The following is a 12,701-nucleotide window of genomic DNA, read 5'->3' as shown; positions in this document are numbered from 1 at the left end:
AGGACATGCGAAGGGGGCCGTTGATGAGGAGAAGAGAATGACACACAGTATCCGAAGGAAGAGGTAGACCTGGTGATGAACGTTGGGTTAACATGGGCAAGGGTATCAGGAGCTGGGCAGAAGTGGGCACAAAGCCTTTGGGTCAGTGTTGAGAGAAAAACTGAAGAAATCTTACTACATGAAGAAGCTGAAAATAAGAAGAGGCAACAATTACAGGTCTGTGGGACACAGGAGACCATGGCTCCAGGGGAAGACAGGAAAGATAGATGATGAGGGGTCTTCCTGAAGGAGGATGTGAACTAATGCAGCACACCACCATGAAGTACTGAATTTAAAAGAAATGTGACTGGAACAAGGCCAGTTACTCATCTTAAACTCAACCCATGGGTATTAAACACTGTTCCTTCTTTCAGCAGTCATTCAGTTAAGCACTCCTAAAAGAACCGCTCAAGAGCAGCGTCTCTGAGCTCGGTGCTTTGGAACTTGTTCAGTGCGTAAGTAGTTTATGAATGAACCGTTCATTCAAGGAAGACTTTATAGACCCAAATGTAGGCAGATAGGGAAGGTTTAAGAAAAGAATAAAAAAGGAAAAGAGGGATGAAATGCATGTGTGAACTCAGAGAGCATGCCACTGGGTAGAAGGCCTTGAGTCACATGGGAGGTGGGTCATTGTTGAAGGAAGGACAGAGGTGACAGGCACCTCATAGGCTTAGGCTTAGCTCCAACATTCTTAAACAGAAGTCACAGGAAGAAAGAGGTCATGTGGACAGACTAGCTCTTTATCTACTTAAATACTTTACCACTCTATATAGTAATTCCTAAGACTTTTTGCTTGTGGTTCCTGTGGAGACTACTAATACTTCAGAAATGCCAGCTGATTTTGAGTATTATAAGTACTTACACATATCAGGACATTTCTGATTCATTTGCTCATTTTGAATCAGTTCTCAGCATTTCACTTTGGAGAACTGATTTTGAAACATCTCATGTCTGTATACTATTTGGCCTGAAAGAAAATGCTGCCAATCTGGCTAGAGTTTCTTGCACTCAGAATAAAGGAACAGGGTGTAGTTTAGAGTGGATCCTGTGAGTGCTTCTGTGTGATGATTGTGTCCATGTAAGGCCCTGGGTTCAAACATCATCCAGAACCATGGGAGGAAAAATGAATGGATACTTTTGTTTTGACTCAGTGGCACATGACTATTGTCAGAACTAATCAGAATGCTGAGGCAGGAGATTTACTTGAGTACAGATATTTGAGGCCAGCCTGATCAACATATGGAGCCCCACCCTGTCTCTTAAAGAGAGACAAAAGAGAAAGTTCTATCTCTTACACTCACTGAACATAAAATATTTTTTTTTTACCTAATGAAATGTGTTTATAAAACATTACTTGCATAGGATTTTAGAAACAGATGCCTCATAATGTACTTAATCAAAATGAGGAATTGAAAGCTGTCCAGGGTCTGTCTCTGCACTCTCACAGATTAAGAACATACATCAAGTGTTCTGGCTGTTTTCCAGAAGCCATTCCTCAAGGAGTTATGAACATTTCATTTTCATGGTCCGCAGGGCCTGTAAGTCATTCCGACTACTCCATCAGACTCTTGTAAGTTAATTCTGGGCACTGTAGTTAACAATGTGAACAGGGTTGTGCAGTGGTAATGAAGCAGGTATGTGGCTGAACAGCTGATACTAACACCACACACACTTTAAACATGCATTGCACACCTTGCTGAATTAACTTTTGAATATTTTGTGACCTCTTGGGAAACATAATCTAACAGGTTCAGAAAGAATGCCCTCAGTTTAATCTTTTCTTCTCTCTTCCCCTCCCATACTTCTTCCTCCCCCTTTCCTTCCTTCCTCCTTCCCCTCCCCTTCTTCTTCCCTTTCTTCTTTCCTCCTCCTCCCCACTTCTTCCTACCCTTCTTCCTCTCCTCCCATTTTGTTTTGTTTTCAACACATGACATCCGTCGCTCCCAGAACTGAACTAGGAAACTGGAGAGGTAGAATAGATGCAGGTTAATTCTGGAGAAATAATAGATGTCCCATCAAATGTGCCTGGGCAAGAAGAGTACACAGTTTGTGGGTTTTTTTTGTGATTCTAACTCTGAAGGGAGTTGAATTCTGGATGTCTATTTTGGATTCCTTTTGGCTTTTATCTCTGTTGTATTTAGAGGAATATTCAGGGAATCCTCTGGATAAAATATATAATGTGGCTATAAGCTATTTAAATGAATTTATAAGGAACACATCATGAGCTGGGCATAGTGGCTCATGTCCGTGATCCCAGGAGGCTAAAGCAGGGGGATATTTCTGGACTACAGACTAGTGGCATCCCGGAGAGGGAAGGACAATGGAAGAAGGAGGGAGAGCTGGGGGGGGGGGGAGTGGTGGTGGGGTGTCTCACATACTCTGTCTTAGGGTTCTGTTGCTGTGGAGAGACACCATGGCCACAACAACTCTTACAAAGAAAACATTTGATTGGGAGACTTAACAGTTTCAGAGGTTTAGCCTATTGTCATCATGGAGGGACATGGAGATGTGCAGGCAGACATGGTGCTGGAGAAGGAGCTGAGAGTGGAGAAGGAGCTACATCCTGATCCCACAGGCAACAGGAAGTGGTCTGAGACACCGGGTGTATCGTATCTTGAGCATACATAAGACCTCAAAGCTCATCCCAACAGTGACCTGCTTCCCCAACAAGGCCACACCTCCTGATAGTGCCACTCCCTGTGAGCTTATGGGGGCCACTTACATTCAAACCACCACACTACTGTGTTTCAGAGTGACAATTTTATGGGTCTTGCTCTTTCATGACTTGGATATGAAAAAAAAAATGAAAGAAAAAGTAAGTCACAGTGGCACACACCTTTAATCCCAGCATTCAGGAGGCAGAGGCAGGTGAATCTCTGTGAGTTCGAGGCCAGCCTGATCTACATAGTGAATTCCAGGACAGTCAGGGCTGCATAGGAAAATGGTGTCTCAAAAATAAAATAAATAAAAATAAAATCTGTAGAAAAAAAATGTACTTCCTTGGAAAGTTATACTGTGCATAATATACCAAATGCAATTTAAAAAAAAAAAAAGGCAAGAAGGAGAAGAGTGAGAAGGTGAGCATGGGAGAGCATTGAGAATAGTGAGAAGATGAGCATGGGAGAGCATTGAGAAGAATGAGAAAGTGAGCATGGGAGAGCATTGAGAAGAGTGAGAAGGTGAGCATGGGAGAGCATTGAGAAGAGTGAGAAGGTGAGCATGGGAGAGCATTGAGAAGAGTGAGAAGGTGAGCATGGGAGAGCATTGAGAAGAGTGAGAAGGTGAGCATGGGAGAGCATTGAGAAGAGTGAGAAGGTGAGCATGGGAGAGCATTGAAAAGAGTGAGAAGGTGAGCATGGGAGAGCATTGAGAAGAGTGAGAAGGTGAGCATGGGAGAGCATTGAGAAGAATGAGAAGGTGAGCATGGGAGAGCATTGAGAAGAGTGAGAAGGTGAGCATGGGAGAGCATTGAGAAGAATGAGAAAGTGAGCATGGGAGAGCATTGAGCCAGATGCCGGGGAGGTACAAGCCGATGCCCAGGCTTTGCCTAGTAGCTGATCATAGTGTTGTTTGAACAAATAAACACATAAGACATTAGTTTAGCCAAGATAGAAAATGATTACAAAGCTGGTAGCCCAGCTAGTCAGTGTCATCAGGGAAAATCACTTTAGACTGGGTGTTTAAGCTTGTGTGTGGGGTGGGGTGGGGGTGGGGGCTTCTGAAGGCTTTCTAGGCAAGAACCTTCATATGTGACTGGAGAGCGGAGTGAGCAGGAAGAATCCTGGCAGAAATTGCCCCCTGTCTGCTCCATCAGCAGGCAGACAGTCCTGTGTAGGCCTGGGGATGGAGTGGCAGGAATGGGAGGACATCACAAGTCATAACCACCCAAAATTAGTGACAAGAGTCACTCAGGGACAAATGGAGTGTTGTCTTCTACCACTACTCAGAACTTTGCATGCCCCGTGCCTGTGGCCACTGGAGCATTCCAGCGGCTGCTGCTTCTTAGTCTGTGCTGGTTAGCTAAAGTCATTTGAAAGAGAAACCTCAACTGAGAAGAAGTCTCCATTATCATATTGGCTTGTAGACAGGTCTATAGCGCATATTCCTCATTAATGATTGATGTGGAAGGTCCACTGCACTGAGGGTGAGGGCATTCCTGGGCAGGTGGTCTTGGGTTGGGTAAGAAAGGCTTATATGGCTTATAAGCTCCTCAGGCTTTGTGGGCCATGAGGAGCAAGCCAGTAGGCAACGTTCCTCCAAGGCCTCTGCTTCTGTTCTTGCCCTGACTTCCAGTATGGTGGACTATAAGGTAAAATAAATCCTTTCCTCCCCAGGTTGTTTTTGGTCAGTGTTTTATATAGCAGTATATTTAGAACTAAGAAAGGGAAATTGTGTTCTGTCTGCTCAGAAATGGTGTGGGTCAGTCAGTTGTGCATAGAAGTGTCCACTGTGCTTGTCTACTCATTTTGAAGTCAGTTAACTCACATTTTCCACCCATGGCAGTGACAACTGTGCTGAATTTAATTCAGGCCTTTTGAATTAAAATATATCCATTTTACTGATTTATAACATGTCTGTCCTAAAGGAGAGTTGACCGTATCTATGTTATTTTCTTTTCCAGACAAACGGACACCTACCTGGGAATGGAGACGTCTATCAGGAAAGGCTAGCGCGTCTAGAAAATGACAAGGAATCCCTCGTTCTTCAGGCAAGTGGTACTGCAGGATGTTCCTTTCTCGGGACACGCAGGGTTCTTGCAACTGTGGATCACGTATATGTGGACACAGAGCACCTGTAGTGAACATGCCATCAGATCTGACTTTACATACATGTGAACTAGAAATTCAGATCTGGAAATACCTGTAATGGATTGCAATATAACAACTGTTCATGTGCATTCACATTGTACTGGGGAACCTCATGATGACTCGGAGCATAAGGAAGATGTGTGGGCTATAAGTGAACACCCTGCTGTTCAATGAAGGGACTTGAGCACGCAGACTTTGTCATCTGCAGGGATTCTTGAGCCAGCCCCACTCCGATACCAAGGGAAGTCTGTACCTTCAAAGACTACTGAAAATGAAAAACTCAATTCACATTCGTACAGCAGCCCAACTTGCTACTGACAGAAATGATACAGTAGAGCAGAAGGAAGTTGTGGTGTCAGTGTTTGTAATCCCAGCACTTAGGAGGCGGAGGCAGAAGAATTGCTGTGAGTTTGAGGCCACTTTGGGCTATAGTATAAGATCCTGTCTCACAAACAAGCAGTGGTATGCTAGGCCAGCCGTCCATACAGGGAGTGTAGTGAGCTGGCTGTGGAGGGCCACGGCCATGTCACCCAGTCCGCAGGAACCAGTCCTTGATTTGGCCCCTCCATTCAGACTCAGTGCCACCTGAGATGACTTTCTGTGTTACCATCAGATCTAATTTTACATACATTTGAGCCAGAAATTCAGATCTGTGAATACCTGTAGTGTAAAAATCTCAGCCTGAATGTGCATTAACCTTCCAGCTTTGAAAATGATACATGAACCACACAAAGCATCCTGAGTGGAGCCTGCTGCTGGAAACTGCTGTGGGGTGTTTGTTTGCTTCCTTGTGGTGTTTCTAAGTACGGAGCACATGGCTTTACTTTCATGTTTTGAACTGACTGGATCAAAGAATATTTACTCAGCTGCCTGAGGAGAGACTGTAGAACTGCATGGGACCCTGAGGACCACAGAGGAACCCCACTGTTTCTTGGGACATTTGAGTGTGTTGCAGTGCACTCTGGCTTTTTCTTTTTTTCTTCGTGGTTCTGGGAACTGAACTCAGAGTCCTGCACATGTTGGAAACAGTGTACCTCTCTTCATCACACCCTGGCTTTGAACAAATTTGGGACCATGTTGATCTTGAACGAGCTTGTAGAATTTGAGTTCTTTATTCATTTTTGCTTCTTTTATTATTGATGTATGAGATCTGAGTGGTCCTTAACATCTGTTTCAAATATGGACCGCATTTCCTCCATTGCTCTACTAGTTCTTCACCACTGCCTTAGAAATCAAATTTTCTCTATGTACTCTATAACTGAAATGATTTTAATATGGAAAGTATTGCATATCTTGGATCAGAACCAAGTTCCTCCTAAGTTAAGTAGGAATCCTTAAGTCATCAGGCAACGCAGGGCTTCGGCTGCTACTCAGTGGTACAGTGCCTACCTAGCATGGCCAAGGCCCTGGGTTTGATCCACTCAAAACAAATATAAATAGCAGAGGGCAGGTTCCCTGTCATCTTGTTAAGTCTGGGATGTTTTAAGCTACCCTGAATGATGGGTGGTCTGTCTTTGTTCCAGTTAGAGAATGAAGCATGCTGTGGGACCCAAAGCCTTTCAAACCCACTGTGGTCTTTTGCTTTAAATTGATAGGTGAGTGTGTTGACAGACCAAGTGGAGGCTCAGGGAGAGAAGATTCGAGATCTGGAGTTTTGTCTTGAAGAGCACAGAGAGAAGCTGAATGCCACTGAGGAAATGCTGCAGCAGGTATGGGCCAAAGCTAGTGAGGGAGGGGCCTGCTGAACTGTTTTAGTTGAGGTGCAACATTCCTGTCTGGTGTCTGCAGCAGTAAATTCCAGAATCCTATAGACTGGTGCATTTAAAGTCTAGTAGCAGTCTAAAAACACAGAGACATACAAAGTTATACAATTAAATAGAATACAGTGTTACAGGAACTGTAAATATTCATATTATTCATATTATTTCCAGCTCTCAACCATGAGATGATAAAACACTATATGGGATTTGTTTTTAGGCAAAGAAAAAGAAATCCCACCCACATGTATTCATGTGTGCACACAGGGTTTATAGATGAGAAGCCTTGTGATGCAGTGGACAGAGTTAGTTATACATGGGGCACATGGGAACAAAACTGCTTCTGTTGAATGTCTGTCTGCCGCCCTTGCCTGCCTGCATTACTCCACAGGCTTGTGACCCCTCTGTCCCTCAGTTTCCAGGTCCCTAGAAACCCTGATCAATGAGGCTGATAAGCTTTCTTACCTCCTAAGGTTGTTGCCGAGACTGAACCACTTATGAGTGTGTTCCTCGTCCCGGCACATAGCACGCACTGTGTACAGCCATGTTGTCATCAGGCTTGAGAGTGTGAGGAAAGATGCATCTTTCGACGTGATGATGTCTTTAATTCTGTTCAGAAGAGGGTCACTAGAGCGTGTGGTCCTCAGCAGTGTGGTGTGTGGCTGTTATGTGGCCGTCCCTCTTCACCCACAGACCACACTTAACCATTGCTGCTTTGCAGTCACGGCAGAAATTTATAATAAAACAACTTGTGAATATTGATCTGAAATTCTAACAGGAGCTTCTGAGTAGGACCTCCTTAGAAACACAGAAGCTGGAGCTCATGGCAGAGGTCTCAAACTTGAAGTTAAAACTGACGGCTGTTGAGAAAGACAGACTGGATTATGAAGACAGGTTCAGAGACACAGAGGTGAGTAATGTGCATGATCTCCTCCTCCTTCCTTTCTTAGCTTGCGTACACACATACCCAAGACAAAGCTGAAATTCCTGGAGGTGTGAAGGGAGGGTAGCTAGTTACAATATGCTCTCATCCTGCTTCCTTTTAAGAAATTTTAGGTTTGGGAGTGTAGCCCAATGATAGATGTCATGATCAGGGCTCACTAGATCCTGGGTTTTATCCTCAGCACCACTCCAAAGACACAATAAACCAGCCATGGTGGCATATGCCTGTAATCCCAGCACTTGAGAGATGGAGGCAGAGGATCAGGGGTTCAGAGCCAGCCTCCATGACATAGAGAGTCAGAGAGTAGACTGGACACCATGAAACCCTTGTCTCAAAAGAATAAAGACAATAAATAAAAAAGAACTTGGAATAATCCTTAACCACATTGTAATTTCTTCACTAAATGCTAGGTGCAGTTTTTTTGTTTAGAGATTTTGTTTGAAATGTTCTGTAGAACTAGTTTTGACTACAAGGTATTTGTGGCAACCTGGACTGACAGGACCACACTGGTTTTCTTGCTCTGAAATTATGTATCTAATCCACGGTTTCACCGGTTGTCCTTGACTGTGTCCTACGGGATTTGTTCATGTATAGAAACCTTGTGCTCTCCATTCACAGAGTCCCAGCAGTTGGAGACCGCTTTATCTGGCTCTTAACTTTTAGTATGTTCCACATACAAGTCACTGCAATTAACAAACATTCCCTGTACTTTCATGATATTTAGGGTGAATTCAACAATGAGAAGTACTTGTGGGGGATTGGTACAGCAGCTCCACAGTTAAGAGCACTTGTTGCTCTTGCAGAAGCCTGGAGCTTGGTTCCCGGCACCCACAACAGGTGGCTCAAAATCACTGTAGACACACACACACACACACACACACACACACACCACACACACCACACACACCCACCCACACACACACACACCCACACACACACCACACCACACACCACACACACACACACACCACACCACACACCACACACACACACCACACACACACACACCACACCATACACCACATCACACACCAAACACACCACACACACACACACTCACACACACACCCACACACACACCACACCACACACCACACACACACACACACCACACCACACACCACACACACACACCACACACACACACACCACACCATACACCACATCACACACCAAACACACCACACACACACACACTCACACACACACACACCACACCACACACCACACACATACACACACATCACACACACCACATACACACACACACACCACACACACACACACACACACCACACACCACACATACACACACACAAACACCACACACCACACACACACACACACACACACACACACACCCCACACACACACACCACACCACACCACACACACACACACACACACACACACACACCACACAGCACACACACACACACAATCGGTCTTTAAAGTACTTGTGGCTAAAGGAATTTAGCTGTTTCTTCTCTCATCTAACTTAATCTGGGTGTTCTAATTTGGGGAGAGGGATGGGGCATCTGTCCCTTTCAGATCTTCATTTAGGATGAAGCATAGGGCTGAGGATGTAGCCGAGGGCAAGATCCTTTTCGGGCATGTGCAAGGCCCTGTGTTCAGTCCCCGATACCACAGATGAAGTGAAGTGGAATGAAAAGTGAATCTAGCTGCAGAAATCCCTTCTTAGGGATCACCACCCTCTGCCTCTTTTGTTTTATTTCTTGGTTAAGGGTATGGGGCAGCATCCTGAGTCAGAAAATGAGTACCAGGAAGGAGAGAGAGGAGGGTTGTTTACTTTTCTCTCCCTTCAAAAATGCCAAATATTTGCATGTTGACCCAGTGTTTTCAATACCATGTGACACCAGGCTTGAGCTGATGTAACTTATGCCACTGTGATTTCCAAAATAAAGTTCCCCATCCAAACTGTAATTACAATGGAAAGCCTTGGTTGTTTACTTCCTTTGTGGCAAAAAGAAATAACCATCTTGATTCATGTTCTAACCCTAAAATTCCTTGTCAGCCACTTTTAAGAGCACATCCCACCTTAATCAAGACTGAGCATTTTAAAGCAGGATCATGACCCAGTCTCTTAAAAGTCTTATTTTAATACTTTTTGCTGTTGTTGTTTTGTTTTCTTTTTCAAGACAAGGTTTCTCTATGTAGACCTGGCTGTCTGGAACTCGCTCTGTAGACCGGGCTGGCCTTGAATTCAGAGATCTGCCTGTCTCAGCCTCCCGAGTGCTGGAATTAAAGGCATGCTCCACCACTGCCTGGCTTTACTTCAGTGCTTTCTAAAAGAATCTGTTAACCTCATCCTGTCATCCTCTGACTTCACAGTCACTGCTGAACTTAAGTAGTGGCTGGGCTGCAGATAGATTGTTCCGTGGTAGAGCTAGGAGGCTGGAGGGAAGGTAGGAGGGAGCTGAGGAGGCCGTCTACACCGTGTAGGCAAAGGTTAGGTGAAGTCTTACCCTATGCATTGTGCTTAGTTTAGTCTGAGTGTGAGGTTAAGCAGTCAGGGGAACTAAACTGCAGCAGGTTGTAACACTAGTTCCTAAACTGTCTTAACAAAAAACCCAGAGCCAGATATTGGGGTAATTGCTGAAAGATCAGAGAGAGACAAAGGAACAAGCTACCTCTTTCCTCTGGGACTCCTCAGCTTAAAAAGCCTCAGCCGAAAGGGATGCTTCTGCCGAAAGACCTCTAGTTCCTGTCTCCTCAGGCCTTATATACCTTTCTCCACCCAGCCATTACTTCCTGGGATTAAAGGCATGTGTGCTTCCCAGTACTGGGATTAAAGGTGTGCGCCACCACTGCCTGCCTCTGTTTCTCTCCTAGACTGAGTCAATCTCATGTAGTCCAGGATGGCTTTGAACTCACAGAGATCCAGACAGATCTCTGCCGCCTCCTGATTGCTAGGATTAAAGGTGTGTGCCACCACTGCCTGGACTCTATGTTTGATCTAGTGGCTTGTTCTGTTCTCTGATCTTCAGGTAAATTTTATTAGGTACACAATATATCACCACAGCAGGTGTTTTTGACCTTTTTGGTAGGGTCTCAGAACAGCACCTACATTGTGTTTTGTGTCGTACCTGGTTTCTCCCCATTTCCATTCTTTTCACGTGTTCTCATTCAGAATCCAAGTGACACCATGAACACACTTCTAAGAAACACAATCATCCCTGATCATTTTCTATGCAATAATCTACACTATTGATAAAATGGAGTATACATACTCACAGGGCAGATTACAGAGTATTTGATAATTATGATTTTATATAAAAATAGTCTTCAAAGGTTGAAATAGAATGGAATATGTACATGTTCTCGCTTAATGTTTCCTTAAAAAATAAAACATTTACCTAGTTATTTCTGCAATCCCAAATCTCTTAACACTATTTGAGAATTTTAGAGAGTTTGGATATTAGTTTCTAAGAAAATGTTGAAGTAAGGAACACTTATATGCATTTCCAAAAAAATAGTGCATTAAAGTCGTTGAACCTTGAAGATTTAGGACTTGCCTGCCCTGGAACTTGTTAGTGGGAGATGGTTGGCTCATTTAGCGCCCCCTTCTGGTATGAGCACAGATGGCGGAAATGTAGAGCTCTGAAAGGAGCCTGAACTGATAAGCTAATTGAATAATGTGTATATGTACACACACACACACACACACACCATACCCCCACCCCCACCCCCACCTTCACACAGACACAGACACAGACACACATACATATATAACCTTAAGGATATAGTGCCATATTTTCCAGCCAGACTTGTCATGGGCATATCTGACTCCTCCCATGTTGGAATTTTAGATTCATATTTAATGTATTGCCACTGAAAACAATTGGATGGTTTTTCTTTTTTCTTTTTCTTTTTCTTTTCTTTTCTTTTATTTATTTATTTATTTATTTATTTATTTATTTATTTATTTATTTATTTATTTATTTTTGAGACGGGGTTTTTCTGTAGTCCTGGCTCTCCTGGAACTTGCTCTGTAGACCAGGCTGGCCTCTGCTTCCTGAGTGCTAGAATTTTAGGCGTGTGCCTCCACTGCCTAGCTTGGATAGTTTTTCTTAGAAAAAAAAAAGGAAATGACCCCAGTATATAGTTCAGTGTTCTGTGGTTGTTTCTTCGTCTTTGCAGTCACCACTAAAGGAAGTGGCAGTGTTTACAGCAGTGCCTGCTGGGAGTTCAAAGATGCCTGTTAACAGTAACAAAGTCTAAAAGACCAAGGGAAGGGCACTGCTCCTGATTTCTGTGCATGAGCAAATGAGGGAGACTTACTCTTTAAATTTGAATTCAGAACATTTGGGCCAATTTTAAAAGCATATTTTAAAGTGACAGTAGAAATGGTGCTGAATTATATTATATTGTTATGAATCATTTGGATTTTTAAAATTTTGCACATATAAAATTACATTATTGTATTGTATTGGATATATGAATATATGAAAACACATACACGCACATAAAAGGCCTTCATCTACCTTCAGGTTGAGATTCTTGGTTTAAATTTGAGTCTGTAGACTGGGCAAATAATTATAGAAATCTTCAACTAACTACTAATGTGTCACAGAAAAGGGTCTCAAGGTAAATGACTGCACCAGAGGAAATCTCAGGTGTGTGTCACAGAGGTGGGGGCCATAGATGGTTTGAGTATAGAATGGGTGTAAGTGGCTTTGAGTCGGTGTTAAACTGCCCTTGTGAGCTAGTCACGTTTCTCGGAGCACTAACTGTCAACGTGACACAGCCTAGAATCACTAGTCAACAGTCCCAGTTGAGTCATTTGTCTCTGTCCGGTTGGTCTGTGGACATGTCTGAGAAATCGTCGTGCTTGTCTTAATTGATGTAGGCAGGCCCAGCCCACTGTGGGGGCCTCCATCTCCTGGGCTATATAAGAAAGCGAAGTGTGCATGAGCCAGGCGAGTGACCAATGAAGGAGCCAGCAGGTAGCAGTCATCTGGTTCCTGCCTCCAGGTCCCAGACTTGGCTTCCCACCCTGACTTCCCCCAGTGATGGACTGTGATCTGGAAGTGTAAGCCCAATAAACCCTTCCTTCCCTGGAGCTGCTTTTGGTCAGAGCACCAGAAAGGAAACAAGACACACCGCTGGGACAGACAGATAGCCAAGATGGCT

The 12,701-nt window shown here is 43.9% G+C and overlaps 1 protein-coding gene across 15 annotated transcripts in view; it reads left to right on the top strand.

The window, feature by feature from the left end:
* Positions 1-12,701, top strand: part of Ppfibp1 (PPFIA binding protein 1) — a 152,190-nt gene that overhangs the window by 101,196 nt on the left and 38,293 nt on the right. For all 15 annotated transcript variants that reach the window (XM_028891653.2, XM_037203976.1, XM_037203974.1 and 12 more), the window contains 3 exons: positions 4,661-4,747; positions 6,443-6,556; positions 7,383-7,514. In XM_028891653.2, the coding sequence (XP_028747486.1) occupies positions 4,661-4,747; positions 6,443-6,556; positions 7,383-7,514 (333 nt within the window). The remainder of the gene's footprint in view (positions 1-4,660; positions 4,748-6,442; positions 6,557-7,382; positions 7,515-12,701) is intronic.

This window comes from Peromyscus leucopus, chromosome 3 (genome assembly GCF_004664715.2).
Source record: "Peromyscus leucopus breed LL Stock chromosome 3, UCI_PerLeu_2.1, whole genome shotgun sequence".
NCBI lineage: Eukaryota > Metazoa > Chordata > Mammalia > Rodentia > Cricetidae > Peromyscus > Peromyscus leucopus.
Note: the sequence above shows the minus strand (reverse complement) of the source record. Positions and strands in the feature narration are given on the sequence as shown.